This window comes from Chinchilla lanigera, unplaced genomic scaffold, assembly GCF_000276665.1.
Source record: "Chinchilla lanigera isolate Chin_1 unplaced genomic scaffold, ChiLan1.0 scaffold00004, whole genome shotgun sequence".
In the NCBI taxonomy this organism is placed as follows: Eukaryota; Metazoa; Chordata; class Mammalia; order Rodentia; family Chinchillidae; genus Chinchilla; species Chinchilla lanigera.
In genome coordinates, this window is record NW_004955405.1 from 32,356,211 (window position 1) to 32,381,911 (window position 25,701).

At 40.3% G+C, this 25,701-nt stretch overlaps 1 protein-coding gene, 1 long non-coding RNA gene and 1 other non-coding gene across 3 annotated transcripts in view; 2 read left to right on the forward strand and 1 right to left on the reverse strand.

Moving 5' to 3' along the window:
• Positions 1-21,475, reverse strand: part of Lta4h (leukotriene A4 hydrolase) — a 32,681-nt gene extending 11,206 nt beyond the window's left edge. The window contains 14 exon segments of the mRNA NM_001282364.1: positions 511-581; positions 1,032-1,135; positions 2,556-2,700; positions 3,421-3,532; positions 4,210-4,280; positions 4,728-4,751; positions 5,599-5,739; positions 6,206-6,278; positions 8,633-8,685; positions 9,658-9,762; positions 11,325-11,393; positions 13,770-13,890; positions 15,595-15,725; positions 21,317-21,475. Coding sequence (NP_001269293.1) covers positions 511-581; positions 1,032-1,135; positions 2,556-2,700; positions 3,421-3,532; positions 4,210-4,280; positions 4,728-4,751; positions 5,599-5,739; positions 6,206-6,278; positions 8,633-8,685; positions 9,658-9,762; positions 11,325-11,393; positions 13,770-13,890; positions 15,595-15,725; positions 21,317-21,475 — 1,379 coding nt within the window.
• Positions 21,476-21,721: 246 nt separating this feature from the next.
• On the forward strand, positions 21,722-25,456 carry LOC106149748. Its single transcript, XR_001236106.1, has 3 exons — positions 21,722-21,950; positions 24,642-24,804; positions 25,027-25,456. It is a non-coding gene; the product is annotated as an uncharacterized LOC106149748 (long non-coding RNA).
• Positions 21,934-22,005, forward strand: Trnad-guc. The gene has a single exon. It is a non-coding gene; the product is annotated as a tRNA-Asp (tRNA).
• Positions 25,457-25,701: the final 245 nt, after the last annotated feature.

Consider the following 25,701-nt stretch of genomic DNA (forward strand, 5'->3'; position numbering starts at 1 on the left):
GCACCCGGGACTGCCTGGCTCAGGAGCGGCTCCGATCACGCCTCTTCGTCACCACACCTCTCACCATCTTCCTGAGCTGGGGTTGTAGCTCAGGGCAAAGACCACGGGTTCGATTCCCCACAGGGTCTTGGGTCTTGCTATGTTCCCCGGGTTGGCCTCTCACTTGCGGGCGTAAGTGATCTTCCTGCCTGGCCTCCCAACTACACAAATGGGACAACAGGAACAATGCCACAGTGCCTGGCTCAAAATGTTATTTTTCTGACTGCAGAAGTTTTAAGGAAGGAACGGTGCTTATTCTAAGCCTCTGAGCATCTCTGTACAAATGGGGATACTCGATAACTACTTGCAATGGATGGAACTTATTTATTTTCATAAATCGTGGAAATCATTCTTTTGGCCTCAGGGATAAGGTCCAAATCACTAACAGTAACGGCCAAAGGAAGGCAGTTATTTTGGGGTGCTTTAGGATTTAGGGGACTAGAGAAAGTGCATTAACAGCTAAGTACTTACTTGGGTTTGACGGGAGGCAGCCCAGGCGAGTAGAGCCAGGCATTCCAATCAACCTGGTTGAGAATATCAACCTGTGAACAGTGAGAAGACACTGAGTGACTTTTTCTGTAGGGAAAAGCGCCCCAAGACAAACATGTACATCCTCAAATCTACAGTTTTCTCTCTGCCAGGTCAAGGCAATTTCCAAGTCTCTTTTCTTTTTAAAATTGTTATTTTTAATTGTCAGATCATCATTGTGTACATTTATGGGGTACAATGTGAGTTTTTAATGCATGTATACAATGTGGAATGATTAAATCCAGCTAATTAATATATATATTACCTCATCCAATTCTCTTTTCTAAAATAAATTTATATATATTATAAGTATTCCGTTAAAATAATTCAAATAGGAAAATTGAGTCTTAAAGCAAATCCTGAACCAATACTACTGTTAAACACGAGTAATTCCATTTATTCTAACAGAGTCAATAAATAAAGACACAATGAAAGTGAAAGAGAAGAAAACTTCTAAAACCAACCTTGTCTTTAAAGTGGGAATACAGGAAATTCTTCCAGTCATCGGTGGTTATGCTCTTGTAGGAAAATCTTTCAACGTAGGCCTTTAAGAATCCTAGGAAAACCTCTGAGAATAAAAATTTAAAAAGAAAAAGACATCACTTCATGGGAAGGTAATTTATCTGATCTATTCTTGTGATCGGTAATGAACACACAGAGAACACTCAATGACAGCTCTGACAGAGAAAGTATGCAAAAGTGGAGGTAGGAGGTAGGATGGACGGAGGAGGTAGGATGTAAACTAAGTCTTGCAGAACAAGCAACTTGGTAGAAGGGAAAAGAGAAACCCTATTTATAGGTGAAGGGGTGGCACACTGAAGGTACACAGCAGAAACACATAACACAGGTTCTACGAGCAGTAACCCTTGTGTGACTAACAAGGGGGAAGATCAGGTCAGCGAGAGAGAATGGACCCAGGGGAGGAAGGGCCTTCAAAGTCAGTCAACAAAGAGACCACCTCAGTGGCCACTGGGAGGGAGGTCACACAAGCTCAGCACACCTGCATATGAAATACTGACGGCATTAAAACTATGACAGATTTATGTGTACTGATGTAACTTATATAGAGTGTGAATGCTAAAGAAAACAATAAAAACAGGTGCAGAATATATACTACAGTAGAATCACCTTATCCATGGGGAACATACTCTTGAGATCCCCAGTAGATGTCTGAAACCATAGATAGTACCAAACTCTAAATACGGCATTATATATGTATGTACACACATACATACCTGTGCAAATTTAATTTAGAAGGCTTAGCAAGAGATTAACAGCACTTAATAACAAACTTGAACGATTATAACAATATGCCATAATAAAATCTATGTGAATGTGGTATTTCTCTCGCTCTGAAAACATCTCGGTAGCCATACTGGTTGTCAGACCATGGTACCTCTGCATAACAACAGTATCTCTCATGAGAGACACTGGTTGTCATGGTTACCATGGTACCTCTGCATAACAACAGTATCTCTTGTGAGAGACACAAAAGTATAAGAGTAGTAATGTGGGCAACTGAAATATGCCAAAGAGAATGTTTCCTTTAAGTGGAAAGCTTAACGTTCTAGGGTTAATAAGGAAAGAAAAAAATCATATGCTGAGATTGCTAAGATCTACAGTAAAAACAACCCTGCCCATAAAACTGTGAAGAAGAAAAAAATGGTAGTTTTACTATGTGATTGGGTGTTGATAATGTAATGGACTCTTACTTGTTACTCTTATAAATGTGTTTCACAGAGCTTTTCTTCAATGAGTATATATTATTATCCTCATCCCTAAAATACTAGTGAGCTTTTTTAAAGTAAAGCAGTATTATATAGAACTCAGTAGTTATTCACGTTTTAGAGAACATTAGAAAATGATAAATAATTGTCCAGCAGAATGAACTGCAATATAAAACAAAGCAGAACAACGATTCCCATTTCTTCTCTATTCTTCATATTACCTCAAAAAGGAAAAAAAATCAGAAAACAGCAACAGCTTACCTGGTCCCCCAAGGAGTTGTTCAAGGTGAAAGAGTAAAGCAAAGCCCTTCTCATAGGGTACTGAGGAATAGGCTACATCAGGGTCTACATCCGTCAGATCCACCACGAGTTTGGTGAAAGGATGTGTCTCCCCGAAAGTTTTTATCTGCATGACATGAAGTAAGAGGAACGTTCACATACGAAGGCAGATGTCACCATGCCAACAAGCTAGTAAGGAAGTATCGCTTCATTCAGTGACATAACTAGGATGTAAGCAAATTGACGCATGGATAATACTATGCTGTGTTGCCATAACTTATGGAAGTCTAATTAAAGAATGGCTATTTGTACCCTGGGAGGCTGAGGCAGGGGGATCTCATATTCAAGCTCAGCTTGGGTAACTTAGAGAGAGACAGATCCCATCTCAAAATTTTAAACATATCTGGGAATGTAGCTCTCAGCGCAACAGCACTGAGTTCAACCCCTAGTACTGGAAAAAAAAAAAAGGAAAGAAAAGAAAAAAAAAGATAATGGCTACTTATGTAGGCCTGATATTTCCTGACCAATAATAGGCTTTATTCTTATCAAAGACTAGAGAAATGATTCAACATTTCATCAGCAACTTTGGCTTTCAGGGGACAGCTCCTACACAGGACATTATATAGTAAATAAAATTCAAACACAAGGCAGCTGTATTAACAGTGGAAACTCAATGACCTCCTGATTCAGGCCAGGTCACCCAGCAGCAAATGATACCGTACCAACAGCCTCCGCTTCATTTCCCACATCTGTAAACACGACTTTTGACTTTCGTTACTTCCCAAACTACATTTTTAAACAGCTATACAACTTTGGATGAAGGTTTTAAAAAGCTCAATTTATTTACCGTATTCTGTAGTTCTCCCCATCCTCCCAGAGCATGAAAATGTCTGAATTTTTCACCAAACAGTTGTCCACAAATGTGGCGTTCCAAATATACAGTATGTCCTTCATTTAACCTGAAAAAATTGTTTTAAAAAATTAAAGCCCTGTCACGGTTGAGAGAAAAAGGTAGATTGAATGAGCAAGATATCTTTTTTGTGCCTCTCATGGGAAGCAGCAGTCATAAAGCTTCAGGGCTGTGGTCTCAGCTGGTGGCCTGTGTGGCTCTTGGGTGGTCACTCAAAGCAGTCAGTGGACAGCCATGGACAGCCATGGACAGCCCAGACCACCTGGAAGACGACAGCAGGACAAGTTTGCCATGGTTCTGGTTTATGTGTATGGTTTCTCTTACATGAGAAACCCAGTGTATAAATGAACAGGAAACAGGGAGACAGGTCTTTTGCAAAAGGAAAAAGATCTAAGAGATACAGGGAGGGGAAGGGAAGGAGACATAAAAAGCATTAAGATGTGTTATGTCCATGTATCAACTCCTCATAATGAATACATTCATTATATATCACAAACATTCACTCATAAAAACACGTGTCTGTATCAGGAGCTAAATAACACACACAAACTGAACACCTGGACTATTTAACACTGTGATGAATGGTACAGAATTAAACAGAAATCTCTGCCTACGAAAGGGATGGTAACAGAAAAGCAAGATTTGCACAGAAAACAATTCAGAATGGTGGGAGGTAGGGAAAGAAATCAACCAGTAACAAGAACAAAGAATTTTTAAAAATCTTACCAAAAGTGATCCCAGGTTTTGTTGGTCACTAGATTTCCTGTCCAACTATGAGATATTTCATGTGCAATAACCTAAAGGAAACAGTGTGAAGCAGTGAGTGGTAAAACCAATCACCCAAACTCTAAACAAGACATTACTTTAACACCCTCATCCTTTCAACTCATTACTTGGTTATTTAAAAAATTTATCCAGGAAATTACCCAGCTCAGCAAAATACTACCAGAGACCAAAGAAGTACAACATAGTTCAAATACTTAGAAAAAAGATAATATTAAATTACATGGATACAACACTGCATTAATAATGCAAATAAAAATAGTTCATAAGCATACAAAGAGATCAAACCATAAATTCTTCTCAAGTCTTTTAAATCTAATTGTTAACATAATAATGTCTTAACTTAGAGATAATCCCCAAGTTATCCTTTACAACTACACCTTCAACATAAAAATAAGTGGGTATTTTAAAATCAGTTACTTAATACTTCTTGAAAGCAAGACTAAGAAATCTTAACTTACATTGGACAGTGACTTGTCACCTGCCTATAAAAAGAGAGAAAATATCTTATTATGTCAGTAATCAAATTGCAGGGAACATCTAAAACACTGCCTCCCTCCACAATTAATATTCTGGCTTTGACTCTCACTGCACTTTTACTATGGAACTTTAAAGGATTCAAAAAAGATGTGTATTGAAGAAAAAAAAATCCAAGACTGGAACACAGCACCATTCTTTCTTTCTCTAATCCTGGCAAGTTTTTCTAATACCAGAAAGGCCAGTATATTTGTCTCTAATTAACCTCTAGGAAATATTTCTCCTACTTCTGTTTTATATATCCACTCTTATTTACCTACCACCTCTCTCCTTATTACCCATATTTAAGAAGAGTTTACAGCATTCTAGGTGTCCTATGATATACTTCATTTTATTTACTTAACTGCTAATCCATTACAGCTGCTAATCATTTAAGGCAGCTAACAAGGCATATCAAACACAGCACTAGACTATAGAGCCAGTCCTGCTCTACACATGTTGCACTGAGCTTTTGCTTTTTTTTTCTTTGGCTTATTTTACTAGTACCCATATGCCAAGTGTAAATGACATGGCTTCTTTGTGCGCCTACACAATTAATCAGTGGATTGTTGTTACACAGCATCCCTAGTCAGAATGTTTCCAAATACCCTGAACATAATATTCTTATTCCCCAAAATGGCCAAATCATTTTATTTGAAAGATGAAATTTTGGTAACCATAATAGCAATAAAATTAAAGCAATGATTATATAAAGAAGCAGAAATCTTTTTAAAAATATTACTAGGAGTCTAAGGTTCTTCCTACCTAAGCTTATTTTTGAGATCCCAGCTTCAAAGAAGAAATGTTTGCACTTACCAACAGAGTAGGAGTTACAAAAGTAAGGCAAGGGTTCTCCATGCCACCGTAAGGGAAGGACGGGGGCAGGACCAATAGGTCATACTGCCCCCACACATAAGGGCCTCCCAGATCCTCTGCGATTTTAAGCATAGATTCAGTCTGAAAGATGAATGTAGATATACTCATGGGTATGAATTATTAGCAAAGTAATTTCTTAAAAGTATAAATTACTTCATATGGTTTTTACAAGTTAATGATTCTTATTTTAAAGAAAATGACAGAGTCGGGCATGGTGGTGCATGCCTGTAATCCCAGCACTCGGGAGGCTGAGGCAGGAGGATCGTTACAAATTTGAGACCAGCTTGGGCTACAAAGTGAGCTCAAGGCCAGCCTGAACTGCACAGTGAGATCTTGTCTCAAAAAGTCCAAAAAAAAAAAAAAAAAAAAAAAAAAAAAAAAAAAAAAAAGGAAAAGAAAAAGAAAAAGAAAAAAAATGATAAAACAAATGTAGCAACAAAAACTCACATAAGACACACTTGATTCCTTTACTACATTTAAAACCCTTATGTCACACTCAATTTAATTTACTACCACAATTATTTAAAAAGATAACTATATGGCTAACCTCAGAAAACTCATACGCAGACTTTTCCACTTGCTCTTTCTCAGACCACACCAAAGTCCTTGGGCCAATTTTTCTGCAAAATTATAAAACTTAATGAAAAGGAAGTTCAAGGCAAATTACCAATGTGATTCTAGGTGGGACTTGCAGTCTTGTACACAGACTCATACAAAGGGGACTAGGACTTACTCTGTGCTATGGGGAAGGGACGAGTTTATATGGACCCTCAGAAATACACCTGCTGCTGTACATGCAGCAATGGATACGCTGCTCTCTAAGGAAGAAGGGCCCCCAATGGCCAGCTTACTGGCTCTGGTAAGATCACTGGGATCTGGTTTTCTCTCCTAACCCTACAACCATAGAAACCTACTTCAGCTCCTAAGAGACTATCTCAGAACAGGGATATATACAAATGTCTATAAATTATACATTTAAAAGTTGGACACTCTTATGTAAGAAGCCTATAGAAAAGAAAGGAAATCCTGTCACATGCTACAACACAGATGAACTTTGAGTACATTATGCTACACGAGAGAAGCTGGTTACAAAAAGACAAAGACTGTATGATCTACTTGTATGAGATATTTAAAGTAGTCCAATTCATAGGAACAGAAAGTAGAATGGAGGCTGGAGGGAGGGAGAAAAGAGGAGCTGTTTCATGGGTAGTGAATTTCAGTTCTGCAAGAAAGACGTTCTGGAGATGTAAATCTACAGCAATGTGAATATACTTAACACCACTCAACTGCACTTAAAGATGTCAATAAAAAAAAATAGAGAAGAAACATAGAACTATGTGTCATGTGTATAATGCTAGAACTCAAAAACATCTTTTTCACCTAACTTTCATTTAAAAAATTTTATGTAACATCGGTCCCCAAATAAGATTTTGCCATCATACTCTGCCCCAGAGGTAGCAGTCTCTGCAATAGTACTGCTCAAACTTTTAGGTGCATGCAAATCATCTAAGGAGCTCATGAAAATGCAAATTTTGATTTAGTAAGTTTGGAATAGGGCCCAAGAATTTGCATTACTAATCAACTCCCGGGTAATGCCAAAGCCAGTGGTCTGCAGACCACTCTGTGAGTGGCAGTGATAGCCACAGTTAACCAATGTGAGTTTAGTAACAGCCATAAGTGCAAGTCATTGCCTAGAAGCCACATTTTTTTAAAAGGCAAAAGAAACAAATTAATTTTTGTAACATTTATTTAACCCAGTAGACCCCCGAAACTATCATTTGAACAATGTAATCAATATAAAAATGACTAAGCAGATACTTTACATTTTTTATACGGCCTTTAGACATCTAACACATATTTTACACTTATATACAGCACATCTCAATTTTGATGAGTTGCATTTCAAATACTCAACAGCCTTGTGTTCCCAGTTAGTGTAACTGTTCCTGGACAGCAGGGGTCTGTGCTGTACCTTGGTTTGGTCCTGATTCTGACATTCCCAGGCTGTGTGAATGACAGCCACTAAAACTCATGAGCATCAGTTTTTTCTTGGTAAAACAGGAATAATAGCTATTTCTAGTCCACAGGTCTGAGGATACAATGCAATAAACGCTCGAGAGTCAACACATAATTACAGCATTTAATTGTGAGGTGCCGTGACAATTACTGCAGCTATCATTTACTGAGTGCCTCCATAAGCCAGGAGCTTTATGCATGTTAGGTCTGTTAATTCTCACAAAAACCCTTGGAAGTATGTAAATATTATTTCTGTTTTCCACGTGAAGGAAATGAAACTCAGGCGGTGCGTTCCCAAGAATTCAGCTAGCAGCTACAGGAGGCGGAAGCGGGGTCTATTTGCCTGGCTTCTCTACCATGCTCACATTTTTAGCAATAATGAAGTAGGGCCAGGGATATAGCTCAGCAGCACAGCACCTGCCTGGCAAGTACAAGGTCCTGAGTTCGATTACCGGGGCAAAAAAAAAAAATGCGATTACTATAAACATTCTTAATTTTCAATTGTTTAGAAAGAAGAACAAATAAAAGTAGGAAGGAAGGACACTGCAGCTTTGTTAAAACAAAATATAATACATTTCTGTGCTGTTTATAGGCTTCCAAGTGCTTTCGCACATTTTATATCATTTGTTTCATATGACCACCCTACAAGGTAGGAAAAGCAGATTTCATACTTTCAAGGATAAGGAAATGGACATTATGAGAAGCGACTTGTTTAAGCTGACATTAGTAGAATCCAGGTATTAAACTAAAGAGCATGCTCATTCTGCACTACTTAGGATATCTAAGGGGCAAATAGTACAGATTTTTCCACTAACTTTTTATAATTAGATTTGAATTTTTCTAGAGCTGTCAGGTTGATATCTTAAAAACTACACAAATATATCATTTAGCCCCAAAAGAGGCTTAAGATGCCTAAAGTGATATTTTCACAAATCTCAACATTTGTTCAAAAGCTCACCTGCTTTCCAAAGCTCCCACAACTAATGCAATCAGGTAGCAAGGTATTGGCACCTGCAGGAGACAAACACACACAGCACATGCTTGCGTCAGTGTTTCAGAATGCTACCCGGTCAGACAATTTGTATTTGAAATTAAGCATATTCCCCTTCAAATCTTCACAAGTTAATATGAATTGCATTCCTCTTGCACTTGTCAAGTAGTTCCCATTTTAAGGGGTCAAACAGGTCAAAATTATGGTGTAAAACATTTCCAAACATCTAGTGCCCTTTTATTCTTCAAGAAAAACCTGACATGTGAAAACCAAAGGTGCACAGAGTCTAAAGGGACATTTTAAGCATTTCTCAAAAAGCAACCTTAAAGAAAGCTTATGTTTTCCCTTATCGTTTTTCTCTTGACTTTTAAAATCCTTTTATTTTAAAAATTTCTTTATGTTTTAAATCAACAGTAAGTGGATGCCAAAGTTACGGGAGTTTGAAATCTCAGAAGCTATGGTGGGAGCAAGATTCTTCAGTGTTAGACCAATAAGACACACACACACACATACATATGCACACACGTGTGAACATTCTGTTCGCTACAGATCAAAGATACAAGCCTCATAAGCAGGTACTTAGCAACTTTAACTCACAGGACAGTAACAGAGTACTTCCCAGGTCTAAGGCAGCTCTTCCCTGTTTAAGTACTCTACATAGCCACATTCCCATAAGGAACTCCAGGGCAGGCAAAAACATAATGACTTAAAGACCAGGAAGCCCGCTATGTGCTGGAGTCGGGGTAGATGGACTCAGAGCCCTGCCTGCTAGGCCTATCCAGCGACTTCCTTCTTCCATACAATATCCTCTGTAAGTGGAATGAAATTCTTTAAAAGTACAAAAAAAAAAAATAGATATGAAGAAATGAAACAGAAAAGCTGCTTTTTAAAACTTTGAAGTATTTCAAGAGTTACTTTGTTCTCTAGATAGGTAAAAAGTATTTGCAGTTCACCAGCAACAAAAAGAAAAAATCTAGATGTTATGATCTTACTTTTTGGTTGAATTTGTATATTTTCCTGCTCGGGTCTTCTGGGTCAGGTGTTTCTCCATCACGAACAGCGCTCATAAGTGCCACCAGTTCTTTAGGGACAGACACCTAAGCAAGAGGAAAAGTCACCTCTAGTTATAAATAAGAGTTTCTGTATCTTAAACTACAAAATCTTTCCCCCTTCTCGACTATCTATATAATAAACAAACCTTGTACTCAGAAGTATGCAAATACCAGTTCTGTAAACAGAATTAGCAGTATATAAAAGTGTCTTCTTTAAAAAAATGAATGTAAAATATCTATTCATTCATACATGCATAACAAGAGCAGAGCTGTGGTAGAAACTATAGACTTAAATCTCAGCTCTGCTGTCTACTTATTGCAGTGACTTGGGCAAGTAACCTCCCCAAGCCTCAGCTTCCCCACCAAATATGGGTACAATTTCGTATGTTTGCTGATGGGAATAAATAACGTACACACCTGCCATGGTAGCCTTTTCACGCTGTACCTCCAAAACTAATGCTATACTTGTACAACACAGAATACAGTTTGGGACAATTTTATATTGAAAACACTTGGAGCTGTAAGTAGAACATTTAAGGGTAGTAATTGTGAAAAACTAATATTTATTGACAAAAACTAAAAGATCATTTTCTCTAGAACTCTGTATGGAAAAGAGCCTTATAGGGGAATCCACAGGCTCACTTATGTGCATCCGACTCTGAAAGTAATTTTATTTCTAATCAATGCCAGAATAAAGGACTCGCCTGCCTTCATGATCTAGTAAGCATGCCTTCCCGTACCTGCTCAGTTTCTGTGTTGCTTTTGCATGGCTTGGGACTCCACGCAATTACTGAGCTAATCTAGGCAGGGAATTGGGGGGCGGTCTTGAACCAGTGCTATGGCAATTAGTATTCAGGAAATAATTTGGTTTCACTTCCGCCTTTCATTTAGGAAATGAGACAACTGTAATAGGTAGTGAGTGATATGTACGTAAGAAAACTGAAGTCGTAAGATTGGCCAAGGTCACACAATTATTAAGTGGTAAAGAATCCAGAACTCCGGGGTTTCTTGCCTCCAAGAATAATATTTCTACAGCACTTTACTAGATGTGGTTTGGTTGTGGGATGATCTGGGAATCAAGAAGCCTCCATAAATATAGGTTGGTCCTCACTTTGTTTGCTTGATCTAAGCCACTCTGGCCTCTTGGATGGTGTTTGTGAGTTAATTTTAATCCATTTTTTCCCCAAAGCCCTGCTAGACCTACGAGAGGAGCAAGTTAAATGTACACAGACCAGTCTGCATTCCATGCCCATTAGGAGTCCTGGTAGATACTTCACAGCTACAGCATGCCTTTTAGAAACTTTAATCCTGCAGACGTTAATTTTTAAAAGTTTTTTAAAAAGAGGTTAAATTCTCATCTTTAGATCCAGATTTCTGAATTCTACCTTAAAAATGAGAATGGTATCCATTTCTTTTTTCCACATTTACAATATGTAAAACTACCCTTAAAGCTGAAATTCACAATGAGGTCCACAGCCCCTTTTTTATATATTTCAGGTAGGCTTTGATTAGGTAAAATACACCTAGCTCTGATCAATTGTCATCTCCGCTTATCTTACGTCACACTTACGTATCATTTAATTCAGTAAACGATCTGTGACATTTACCTCCGCAGTGTAGGTTAGTTTCACAGAAGGAGTGTCCTGGCAGGGAAGAACTGCTCTGCAGTGGATGGCCTGGGAGGAAAGAAAGCAAAAAGAAATAGCTGCTGTATTCCCCTTTCTCATAAATCGGATCATTAAGAAATCATTAAAATTACAGCACTGTTGTTAGAATAGGTCTCTCATCTCTTAGGATCTCTTAGGAGCAGCAAAAATAGATCTGTGGATAAAAACATCAGATTGTCCCCTTTCATTATGGTCAACCCTCACATTTCATTTGAAGCATGAGGCAAACTACAGTACTGTAATGTACATTCTGTATACAGCTCCTCATTGAGAGGCCATTCATTTAATGACCTAGGCGCAGCATGGAACTCAGTCGTTAAACAAGAGAAGCTTGAACTCAGTTTTTAAAAATATACGAACATTTAAGTAGCCTAACAGTAATGCGCAGGGAAATGCTCTCAGGAACCCTGAGGAAAAAGGCTCTGCAGTGGAATAAATCTGTGCTGTGGAGAAGCACAGCACACTACATTCCTGTCTTGGAGAGTCACTGGGAACACCAGCCTCCTGAAGGCTCTAAAAGACCTGCAACAAAGGAACCTGTTTGATTCCCGGCACTTATTTTAACATAAACGCGTTTCCCACTCATTAGCTATCTAAGTCTAATGGCATGCCAGTGTTCTGAGGAAAACAGCTTAAGAAATGCTCCTCGACACTTCAATCTTGCAGCAAACTCTGAAAGTAAAAACAAGGAAGGAAAGGAGGGAGAAAGAACAGCTCTCTCAATACCCTGTAGACATATTCATTCTTATGACATGCAAGAGTTTCACCATCTGCACATCAATTCTTCCTAAACACTGGTTCCATCAACAAGGGCCAGAGAACCTACAATTCTATAAGCGGATCGGTTTATAAATAAGTCTGTTTCTACTGCTGATAAGCAAAGGAATCCCAGCTTCACTGAAACAGCCTACTGGGCTGGAAGGAATACTGATACTATCATCCCTCTCTAAAGCTGTTAAAAATCCCAGACTTCCTTAAAACCCCCACACTAGATCTCACCAGATCTAGACGATTCCCAAAGACATGGGCTCCCAGATGACCTCTAGCCGGGTTAAAGAAGACTAGAAGAACCACTGGATTCTCTCTCTCAAACTGAGTTCCAAAACCTTTAGAGTTCCTCATAGTGTGTTGTGTAATAGGTGGCTTGGCAATGCCAAAGGGGCTTTTATATGTATTTCACTGGATAAGACCAAATGCTAAGTAAATATGTATACAGAATTACTAGAAGCAAATTCACTAAACAAAAATCACATCTACATGTTTCTTGTCATCTGTAATAATTTCTGAAGGTAGTATAATCTCATTCCTATATTTTAAACACTGCTGCAAGAAATGAAGTAGTCTTTTGAATACTTAAAGAAGTACTTTAATATACTCAAAATTTATATTCATATGACTCACTAATACTATGTTTCTCAGTAACTTTGGCTTATGGGCAGTCTATGAGAAATACTGACTAAAAATCAGATGTGACTAAGAGATAAGAGAGAGAGAATTGCTACATTCTTTCCCAAAACAATTTATCTCTTCTGGATTACTGAAATAAGGCTTCCGAGATTAAAAAGATATTTTAAGCAGCCACATAAAGTAAATGTGTCTAAATTAGGTTTTGTTACAGTCTTTAATTCAAATTTGAGTTTATCATACAGGAATAGTAAGTTGATTAAATGTATAAAGTACTTAAAACAATGCCTAGGAACACAGTAAATGTTATGAGTTAGTTCCATTAATTTTAATAATAGGCTATTTGATTCTTGACAGAATTAGGTTTTCTTTTTCTCAAGAAAGAATTTGATACTTATTCTTGTGACAGATTGTCTCTAATTGTATGGTTATTTATCTTTAGCTTGGAAGTACGGAACAAAAGTAATGTAATTCATATTTTAAAAGTATATTGAATATAAACACTTGTAAATGTATAACAGGTCTGGAAAGGCTACACTCCACACTCACAGAAGATTATCTCTGAGCAATGATGTTTAGATGTTCAGAGTTAGAAATCTGAGCATTCACTTTCTGCGTAACCTGAGTATTTTGTAAGTATTTTTATTTCACTAATTTTTCCTAGTATTTTGTGATCATTTATTGAGTTCCCACTCTACGGCAAGTTTTATGCCAGGTCTTGGGGATGTAACTATAAATAAGACCTAGACTCCAATTTAGGTAGACTACTTGCAAACTAAAGGAAGTTTATTTTTAAAAGTACATGAATATATCAGTAGCAAGAGACACACATGAAAATATATATTGTTTGTATATCAGAAAATAAAAAACACTGTATTAGCTAAGGCCCATATATTCAGAAGACTAGTGTTCATCTTGCCTCATGAAGGTGCAGGTGCCGTGAGTGCTCTGTACAGTACGCCATTCTGGTACCCTTTTTACCTGGCACTGACTAAAGAGATATGGGTGCTCCTTTCCAGAAGTCTGTTCAGGAGTGAGCCACTGAAGAGCAGAAGATTTTGGAGATGTCTCAAAAGAAATTTCTATAACAACCTCTTGATTTCTGTAGGAAACAAATAAAGCACATTAGTAGAGCATACTTCCACGTAACTAAAATTTGAATTCATAATACATATGGTGAATAATGTAAATATTAAGTGAGGTCTCATTACTGACAGAGAGGAAGCTCTAGGAAAGCAGCACCCTCCTGGGTAACTGTGTTCTTGCTTTCCTACCCGAATGCCAGCCTGTGGGTCCTCTGCTGTGCTAACCCTGATGAAGACATCTGGGAACTAATATGAGTCGGTGCTCCGCCGTGTGTCCCACAGTTTGCATGTGTGATATCACTTAGTTCTTGACAAACTGCGGGAGCGGAGACGTGAGTTCAGAGCTCCAACTACCACGTGGTAGGTGCTAGGGCGTGATACAAAGCAGTGCTGCTCTGCAAACTGTTACTGATCTGTGATTCGGCAAGTCAAGGAATCAACATGAAGTATTTAGAAACTTGCAGAGTAATTTTTATGACCACTGGATCTAATAATAAAAGAACATGTATTTATTCTCGTATTTAATCTCTTTTTCCTAATAATTTGTGTTTATTGCATTTTTCAGAGATAGCAGTCTATGACAGACTGGAGAAAACACAAACTGCCCCTTTCCCACAGGCAGTTTCCGAAGCACTCGTAATGAGGAGCAAGTCAGAGCTTTAGGGATCAGCAGACCTGCCAGGGTGTGAACCCTGACTCGGCCACTTATGGGTGGCATAAACTCGGGCGGATTTCTTCATCTGTAAAATGGAGCTGATGAAGCCCTTCCTGCATCCTGCCTTGGGGTTTCCTTTTCCTTTCTTGAAGGGGAAGAGAAGGCACAGAAACACTGGCCACTAGAAAAGGGAAGAGAAGGCACAGAAACACTGGCTACTAGACCACTCTTGTCCTAGGCCAACAGTTTTCATCCTTTCCCTCCTGCATGTGTCAGGGGGTGAGATAGGTCCCCTTTATGAAAATTAGGGCTGCCATTTTCTTGAATAAGTTACTTTATTCACCTGAGATTTCCTTTTTGCAGCTGTAAAGTATAGATTATACTACACAGGGTTATTACAGGACTAAAGAATGCACCTGAAGCACTTATAGCACAATTGGTACACAGATAAAAATTCTATGCTTGGTGATGTTATTATCCATTAATCACAACACCTGGCCTTTGTGGCAAAGGTGAGTGTACAGCGTGTAAAAGCTTCCTAAGTTATCCTGAAATGACTCCTTATAATGACAGGCCCCATTATTACTCTAGACATTAATAAGATTGTGAGTAACTAAAGAAGTCAGTAACCAAAAAACTTATTCTTGAACAGTTGTTTTTTGAGACAAGGTCTTGCGACATAGTCTAGGGTGCCCTTAAACTTACTATGTGGTGTGGGCTGTCTTCAAACTCACCATCCCCCTGCCTCAGCCTCCCAACTAGTGGAATTAAAGGCTTTCATCACCACATCTGGCTTATATTTTGTTTCTCAGTGCTAGGGCTCAAACCTAGGGCCTCACGCATGCTAGGCAAGTGCTCTACCAGTAACCTAGTGTTTTAGGCAATAGATTTATTTAGGATTTTAAAAACATAATTTTCACTGTAAACTCATATCTAAACACATTAATAGATATAGTGTGCCAATTACTACATACACACAAACAAAAAAGGAAAGCTGTCTAAATTATTTTAAAACATATTTCCCCATCATTCAGGTATAAAACACAGCAGTGGATAGCTTTCATACTTGCTCAGAGCGATTGGAAGAGAGATTTCCATTGGTGATCCTTTGTAACTTTGTCTTTCTCCAAGAGCATATTTGACTTCTTGTCCATTGATCACCACTTTTTCAATTGTAAGGTCTTTTGTATCCAAAACCTGAAATTAAATTTTTAAATAAATAACAGGAAAATAGTTTACATGTTAGAAAGAATTAGTGTTAGATATAGATTAATTACGATTGTAGAACCAGTTGCTTATACAGAGTAAGCCAGAGCGATATTACAGGAATTAAAGGAGGCAGAAGTTAGTCTAGGACTCATCACTCAAGATCCTAAGCATCCTGAAAATTTGGGGGGTCTAAGATTTGCGTTTATACTGTTTGATTATTCTAGGGTAGTCACACAAATTTTGGGCACTAACTAAAAGTCAATCTAAATTAAAATCCCTTTAATTCTGTCTCCTAAAGCTTAATTTCTCTGTTACAAAGAACTTTGCCTATATCCTTTTTAAATTCAAACTCTTTAATATATCTTTCCCTACGTTTCTTAGAATTTATATAGTCCAATCCCTATAGTATACTTTCATATATAGTATACTCAGATAGTGTACTTCATAAGTGTAAAAATTAGAACAACCCTCGGCACTTGTTACGCAAATGAGCAGACCGTGTATCACTACTGTTGTGTTATCCAGAAAAAGTTCATCCTCATAAAACAGTTGACAAATGACCCTGTGGGGGACTAGGAGACTGAATGTGCTTGCCATGGCCGATTAAGGATGACTACATTGGGCAAAAAGGAGGGGCATCAAGAACCTGAGCAGTTTTCATCCCAGTAATCCCCTGAGCTTAGAAAACAGACCTTCCCATCACCCCTCAACTAAATCCTTCTAGAACCTTCGACCTTCCTGTGCCACTAAACTGTTTCCAAACAATCTGAACAAGTCTCTCACATTATTTTTAAGTAGCCAATTGACCCTTCTACCCACTATTCTATCTTCCTGCCTTTGTTCCTCCCTCCTTCCCTCCTTTCCTCCCTCCCTCCTTCCTACATTCCTTCCTTCCTTCCTTCCTTCTTTCCTTCAACTCCAAGGGTGATCAGGGGCTGCTTCTTCTTCCTCATCAAGCATTCTTCCTTTCTATTCAGTCTGGCTTCTACTCCTTGTTACTGAAGGCGCAGTCCCTCTGGTCCACAAGATCTTCAGGGATAGTCATACAAAATAGTGACCTGTGTCTACTCATAGCTCCGGGGACCATGCCACTTGGGTGAAACTCCATCTTTAGCTTCTCTGCCATTACACAAACAGTTCTTGTACTTAGGAGTTTCTTCTCCTTCCTCTTTCTAACTCCTGCCTATGGGTATGCCCCCATGTTCTAGCCTTCGTCCTTTGATCTTCTCACCACATTCTTCACTCCCTAGCTTTTACTCATGCCCATACCTTCAACTAATATCTCTGTGCCGACGACCACTTGTCTATTCCTACAGTTGCCCCTGCCCACAATGTCAGCTGGACATCTGTAACTGCCTGCTCAACCTGTCCACAGGAAGTACTATACCCCCTCATATTTAACAGGCATCTAACAATGAAGCCACCATCATCTCCCCTAAATCAGCTCTCTCCTGTTTCTTAATTCTATTACTGAAACTCCTCAAACTACCTGAGGTTTCAAACACGATAATAACCCACGATCCTCCCAATTGCACACGGTCCATAGAAGGTGTTCTTCTTTATACTGTCTTCATATTTTTTCTTTTTTTTCTACCAGCACCCTAGACCAGATCCTGAGCAGTCAGAATTCCCTTGTTATCTCATCTCCCAATTTCTGGGACCATCACCACCCTATGCCCATATTTGGGTTAGAACAGCAATGGGAGTTAGAATGCCAACAAACAGCCACTTCCCTGTCACTTCTCTTATGTTAATTATGAGTGACAGTTGTAAGGTCAATCACTAAGTATGATTCCCACCTCTGTGATGCCAACAGTTTCTGTTTGGAAAGAAATTTTCATCCCAACTAATTTGATCTTTCTTAATTTTTTTCTCTTTTTGAGTAGCTAAATTTGTTGAGTATCCTCTGATTCCTTCCTAATGGGCAATTCTTTCTTTCAGATTACTTTCTTTTTTTTTTTTAGGTATCTCTAAACTGGCTTATCTTCCTATACTCATATATTTGGAGCATACAGTTCATATCTTAAGAATAATAGTCACTTCTATGTACTTTCATATTCTAGTATATATATATTTGGATATCTAATTTAATAATAGAATTTGAGTACCTATGTTTATAACAACCCATGCTTATATGGACCTTATAACTATCAAGATGAACTGACTGGTCATTTCTGAGGGGAACGTAGTCTATTTTCTCCATCGTCTAAAGTTTTCAGATCTTCTCTGCATCAGAAAAATTGATTACAGTAATAACTTTTTTGTGAGCCTTTTTTCATATTCCCTATATTTATTATAGTGGTTGGCCCTGCACTCTCCTATGGCACTTCTTATACTGTAGTATAATGATTTATTTCCTCTCCTGCTGAAATACTTAAATAGACAATGTTCCTTAAGTTTTCCATTCCCAGGGTTTAGCATAGTGCCCGAAAAACTGTAGATGTCTGTTAATGTATGAAGCAAGTTCTAGACCAAAAGAAATTAGAAAATGTCAATTTTCTCTGTATGTCAAAGCCTAAGCCTCAATCTTCATTTCCAAATTATGCAAGTCATTCCCCTTCAAATTTCTCTGATAAGTGTTATTAAACAATTGGCCAAACCTGTAGTAAGTGAAATAAAAGAAGTTAGATGATTGACAAGTTAGAATTAGTACTTTCTTTTTTTTTTTTTTTTTTTTTTTTTCTCCGGTACCAGGAACCGAACTCACAACCCTGCGCTTGCCAGGCAGGCGTTTTGCCGCTGAGCTAAATCCCCAGCCCCAGAATTAGTACTTTCAACAAACATCTACTGAGCACCAATTATGTACAAGATGAAAACACCGACATATAGTTGTACAAAATAGCCCTACTTACGGCAGAAAGTTACTGAGGATATAGCTTGCTGTATTTCAGTCTCCTCTTTGAACAACACACCACAAACATTTTTTAAAAATACTCCTGAGCAGTTGATCAGTTGCCATGAAGTATATAATAGATTCCCTTTTGCACAGGCTACTAGGAAGTTCTATGTCAGTACTGTGGCCCAATTCATGGTGTTACAGGCTTTATACCACTGTCTTATTCCTTCTATCTTCATTCTCTCTTCCTCCAAATTCCTGATTTTTTTTTTTTTTTTTGAACCAGGAATCCAACTCACAACCTCACGCTTGCCAGGCAGGTGCTTGCACCACTGAACTATATCCCCGGCCTATTATTTTCAACTTATTATACTGCACGTTATCTTAAGGAGCCTCAAATTCCTTGTGGAACAAAGTGAACAAAGAGAGCTTTATGGCTCATTATCATGTCTTTGTAGTTTCTATTTGGTATCTATAAATTGCGGTGATCAAAACAAAACAAAACCCACAGGCTTATCTGTTACAACCAAACCCAAATAACAGCTTGATGTTTTTCCTGCTTCAGCCATTAATTCAGTGAAGATCCAGGTTCAATCCCTGGCTTCTGTCACTTACAAGTGAATGGTCTTGGCCAGGACAGTAAGCCTCCTTTGAGCCACCTGAGGAACATCTTGTTTCAACAAATGCTTAAAAGTTATCATATAGCATTTTGAATACCAATCTCAGTGTAAACAAACTGCAACTTGGAAAAGACTATAGAGAGCTGGGAATGAGTACTCTTACAAGCTCCTATGGCATTTCCCAAGTCACAGACTCCAAGAATGGGGTGAAAGAGAAGAAATGCTGTCTCTTCCTTCACCCAGCGCCAGCACTGGTCTATCATACCTTGGGGTGCTGTGACGTCATCTCACTTTTGAGATACCGTTAGCACGATTATTAATGTAGTCCATATCAAGTTTAACCACTGCTTTCTAGTTCACTGTATCTGTGAGTCAGACTTTTGAGTCTTTACATGCCCAGTGCTATACTAGGAATGTGAGATATAAAGAAATATGAAATACAGTCCCTACCTTCAGTCCCTAGTGGGGAAAACAAGCTAACTTCAAATAAATATAAAAATTAAGAGGAAGCTCTTGGTCTCAGGTTATAAACAAGCAAACAGTTGCAAACAAATAATCTTCCTTGTACAAATTTAACATTATTATAATTTGTTAATTTAAACTGATAGGCCAAACTAGAAATCATAATTTTAAAATCTTACTTTTCGCTAGACGTAGGGACTACAAGAACAACTGGCAAGTTTTTTGGAGCCATTCTTCAAAATTTAAGCCTCCTGACTCATGCTTACTCCAGAGGTAAAGCTTTTAATTTTTATGAAACAGAGGGTAGTACAAGGTCACATTAAGCCATGATAAGCTAGCAAAATTCACCTTCTTTTAATAAAAGGAAAGAATTCATTGAAATGGAACTTAACTTCAGCCCTGCTGCAGTAAAGCTGCTCCTGCAATAAAAGATAGCATGGTACTTCAAGACCAAAGTGCAACCCACAAGGAAATGGTTACCTTCATGTTTATAATGCTTTCATTTTTCTTCCTTACACTACTTTTGGTGATTACACATCAATACAGAACAGCAAGAAAGTTAAGTGCTTTACTAATTCCTATTAATGAACTCAAAATAGAGGATCTATCATACAAGCAGGAAAAAGAGGCGAAACCTCAATTCTTATCTAAATTTATTATTCTGTCCAATTACTTGATTCACTAATTTCCCTCCTCAGTATTTAATCTGACTGCTTATTACTGTTTAACAGGTATCACCCTACAACACTGCAAACTACCCCGTACCATCCAACCATCCTACTCTAGGTAGGAAGTTGAATATGACTGGTTTTACTCCTGTCCCTCTTATTTCTAAAACACTGCTCTGTGGAACTTTTCAGATGCAAAGTACGGTCCCAAACACAACAGGTACAAGCACGCTGAACGCAGGTCATATGGTGCAAATGAAATCACTGACTAATATTCCACGAATCTAAGCATACCTTTATTCCAATACTTAGACACTTTATAAAAGTATGAAATCGTAGAGTCATCCTTAGAAAGCCCGAATGTCCCACCCGTCCTTAAATTACTAGAAAATAAGGGTGATAAGCAGCAAAGGCACGAAGAACCCTGAAAAGAAAGAGAAAGCGGAGACTGGAAGTTTCAAAGCAGAGGAGAGAAGGGGCTGGGGCTGGAAATCCCGAGGGCTCGGACCGGGAACAGAGGGCTCGCCAGGAACAGGGCATCGGTGGCGGGCGGGGACGAAGGTGTGTTTGGGGGATCAACGGTGTACAGGGTCTGAGCTGTACAAGACTGAGCGATGCGGGGACTGCGGGCCGAGAAATTGGGGAGGCCGCGCGGGAAAACGGATCGCGCGCGCGTGTGCGTGTGTGTGTGTGTGTGTGTGTGTGTGTGTGTGTGTGTGTGCCCGTGCCGGGGCGGGGTTCGTCAAGGTGAGACGAGAACAGCAAGTCGTGGGCCGGGTGCCGGGCTGGACCCGGGGGCCGTGGGGACACCGCATCAAACGTGCGGCAGGGGAGCTGAGCACGATGGGGTGAAGACGGGGCGCTGTGGACAAGGGGCTGGGGAGGGAGATGCTGAAGGAGAGGGGCCTGCGGCGGGGGCCGCGCGGGGGCAGCCGGGGCGCCGGGGCGAGGGGCGAGGGTGAGGAGGCGGCGGCCGGGGAGACGCCTCCGTACCAGGCTGCGCAGATTGTCCTCCTGAGACTGGATGGTGAGCGCGGCGATCCCGGTCAGCGCCCGGCGACTGAAGTCCACGCTGCATCGCAGGTGCAGGTGCTTGGTCCGGCAGACGGTAGCCGGGGAGGCTAAAGAACAGGTGTCCACGACCTCTGGCATGACTCTGGGAGACCCGCCGCACGCCGACCCGCACTGCACAGTGGCAGCCGATTCCAACAGAGCTGGAGCCGAGGAGAGAGGCGAGGCGAAGAGGACTCGCGGGGGACGCCGGGAAAGCGAGTTCCTCAGAGTCAGAAGAGCGAGGGTGGCGCCGGGGGCCGAACCACTAGTCCCGTGATGCAGCGGGAGCGGTGGCTCGCTAGGCCACCTGGGAGTGCGGGGCCGTGGTGGGGGCGGAGGGGAAATCTCTGAGGAGTGGGGCACTGTTGGAGAAAGGGTGAGCCGAAGGGTTGAAGTGGAGCGGTGAGACAAACCAAACGCTTCCACGTTAGTTCCAGTAATTTCAGTGAAAGCCGCGATGGCAACAAAATGCCAGATCACTTGATAGTGTAGATGGCAAGGGTGGGGCGGAGGCATACAGGATAAAAGATCTGGCGGAAGAGCGTTTCGTGTGCAGTTCCTCGTTAGTATAGTGGTGAGTATCCCCGCCTGTCACGCGGGAGACCGGGGTTCGATTCCCCGACGGGGAGGCACTGAAACTTTTTTTTTCCTTCCTTTTACTAAGTGTTGGAAGCTGTGTCCATTTTAGTACTTACTGTGCATATTTCCAGTCTCCAGAGATCTAAAACAGAATAAGCCGACATTCCAATTTTGGAATGCTATGTTAGCTCAGTTCTGGAGTCCTTCCCGAAGAAAAACAAAGGAGGGGATTGACGAATACATTGCATTTAGCCTCCAGTTTGAGACTGGAGAAATTAGAGGGCTGCTTTCAAAGAACTTTAAACATTGAGCCTTTAATCCTGAATCCATGCAGTGCGGACACGTTGAAGAGTTTTAAGCAGGGGCGTAACTTGCATGGTCAGATTCAGGTTACACAGATTCCGACGACGTAAGGATTCAGAAGGAATGGGTGGGTGAATACTTAAGAGCTAAGTGGATTTAGCCCTTAGGATTGAAAGGAGCCCAGGGTGAAGCTCAAGTGTTTGGTTTCAGTGGCTGGGTAATCACTCAGGAGGGCAGACCGTAGGAAGAGGATAGATTTATAGGGAAGGTTCTAGCTTTTATTTTGAGTGCATGCAGTTCGAGAACCTATGGGAGATCGAGGCAGAGATGCCCGTGAGTCACCTGGACTGAAGTCCACAGGTCTGAGGAAATGCCAGTTCGATATGAGCAGGTCCCTTAATGTGGTGGCTGAAATTTTGCTAACAGTTCAGCTCCACTCAAGAAGACTGCGTAATGAGAAGAGCAGTGATAACGAGTTGGGAGCTGAGCCGATTTTTAAACACAGCCAGAAGAGGTGAAGCCTGTGAACTGGACTGGAAAAGCCATCCAGCATTGTCACATGCAGCCTAGAGGGCCGTCAAAGTAAGAAGTGGAAAACTCCCTTTGGCTTTGGTGGTGTGGTGGGCGTAGAGACGACCCCAGTCTTGTGGGCTTTCGTGGTTTGGTGCAAGGTGGAAGCCGGAGTGGGGAACTGAGCAATGAAAGGAGGAAGGGGAACAGAAGCAACCCTGTCAGGATGTGTGGTCAGCGTCGGAGGGGCGGCTGAAGAGGAAGGCCGCCTTGAGGAAATGGTCTTCAATTTGGAGGGGTGAGGGAAACTTTAACACGTTTCTAGAGAAGATTCAAAAAGTGTGAGGAAGAGCGGATGGTGCATTGCAGGCTGGCACCGTCGAATTCTCCATCAAAAGTGATCTAGCAGTGACACTGCGCTCTGGCCACAGAAAGCATTGGTCTACATCTGGATATCCTTGGGTTGGCCCCTGCAAGCGAAAGGAGGGGGGGAATCCACGAAACCCAGTACTTTACATGCATAGGTCCTACGAAAGTAGGTCCTACGAAAGTAGGACCTAAGAATCTAGGGCGTGATCAATGTTTGCAAATATTTTTGAGGTCATTAAACCTGGAATGGCAAATCTGATACAGTGAAACTGATTTAATAAAGTAATAGATGATCAAATTATCTTTCTTACCTAGCATACAGAAAAGATAGATTGTCTTAATGGATGTTGGTATTGTTATTTCCATTACTGACTAGTAGGATCTCACAAGGTCTATGCCCCTTGTTTTCAAGAGAAGCTATCCAGGGACTGGAGGTATAGCACAGACGTAGAGCACTTGCCTAGCATGTGTGAGGTGCTAGGTTTGATCCCTACTGACACAAAGGGAAAAAGTACCCACAGACAACTACAGATGAATTTCTCAGTTGACTAGTAACTTTATCAAAAGAATTACTCCGTCGTGTTTATCTGGATGCCCCACATGAGCCTCATGCCTTCATAGGCAGCTTTCCCGTGTCACACCTCTCGGCCATGTCTTCCTGCCTTGGAGCCTACAGACCATGGACTAAAAATGTGAGCAAAGTAAACCTCTTCTCCTTTAAGTTTCAGCTGCCTGGTATTTGTGACGAGGAACATGACTAAGACACTAAATAGGAATTAGTTTCTAAGACACCACTGACCCCCAACTATAAGGTGTACCACGTTAGCAATTGACAGATAATTGCAATGTTATTTATGTCCAACAGTGATTTGGGAATGGTTTTTTAAATGAGGGTTTTCATTGCATTTATAAAATAAGGGGAATATTCGTGTCTGTCTACCAGCGGGTCTCTTAACAGTGAAAAAGATGATGCAAAGCTTTATGAAAAGATATGTCACACATACGATAGGCCCATATGAACAGAAAACATTGCAGCCTTGCTGTTCACCTGAGAAAGTTTCCCAGTCGTTCCGTCCCTTCGGGATGAGTGAGGTGCTGGGCCTCATTGCGGTGGTGAAAGACGTATGAGATCACAGATGTGAAGTGTCCCACCCTGTGCCCAGCAGTGTTACATGTTAGCGAGTACTACTGTCGCGATTGGCTTTCATTGTAGTCATTCCTTTTTCCTTGTTTTGCTGTGTTAGAAAGAGCTCTTAGGAAGAGCTAGCAAATGAAAAATAACAAGTGTTTGCTCAGCAAAGCAGATCGTGCCAAATTAGGCCTCTAAGAAGGGATTGCGGCCTCAGCAAAGATCGTATTTTCTGAGGTGCATTTACAGGAAATTTCACTCGGTGCATGAACACTTCCCTTAAAAGAGTATAAACACATTGTTCCCCCCTTCCTTCACATAGACCCTTTCTTTCTCTAACTAATCAATATAATTTGCTGATATTTGTGCTGTAAGCATGTTCTGCTACACAGTGCTGCTGGCAAAAGAGGTGGAGAAGGCTCGCTTCTACCTGCTGGATAACTTACCCTGCAGTACCTGGCTGTACCAATGACTGAGGCCGCGTGGTGTCAAGAGAGAAGCCCAGCTCCATGGAACATGAAATTCTAGTGCGGAGAGGGTCAGGAATAACTTCGTGGATGTCATAGCAAGAGTTGGGGCTTGAACTATGAGCAGGATTTTAGTAAGAAGGTGGTAGCATTGAGCATGGGAAATGGGGAGTAGGCAGGGGGGCATTGGAGGAATCAAGGCATGGGATCAGAAGTTGAGATGCATTTGGGAGAACAATTCTGGGGGTGCCAAATCCTACTAGTTAATAATATGCCCTTTTCTTCCTCTACAGGTTATATGTCTGGTTTGACAGAGATCATTAATTGTTCACCAATATTTCATCTTTAGTAATAAAACTCTCTGAGCTGGGCACATAGTGGCCCCAAAAAAGACTATATTTCCCATCCTTTTTTGGATTTACACCAGACAATTAAGTCCTGACCAATGGATATGAGCAGAATTGTTGATTATGACTTCCAGAAAGTGTCCTTAACGGGAATTAAGGAAAAAAAAACAAACCAAACTCTTTCTCTAGTTTGTTACCTGAAATATAGAGTTGATGGCTGGAGCTGTAACTGCCGTGTTGTAGCATGAGTTTGGAACTACCTGAGCTGGAAAAATAGGAGGAGCCATGACATAGGAATAGTCAAATTTCTGGAGGTCGTGGAACCCCCGTGTGGATTGCTCTGTATTTCTTTTATTTGAGAGAAATAAACTCTTCTAAGACAGCGTTGTTTCAGATTTTCTGTCCATTGGACTTTTCTGACCCTTGGTCTCAGTTGGGCATGTTATCAGGTTTGTGTGTTTGCTGTGGTTTGTCAGCTCCTCCTGTTACGGCAGTTGATTGCACAAATCTGACAAATGTTCTCAGATGGATCTTTCTTCTCTTTGTGTTATCTGTAAAGCGTTTTTTTCTAATGTAGTCATCTCATGGCCTTGCTTAGAATCTGTCTAGGTCTCACCAATG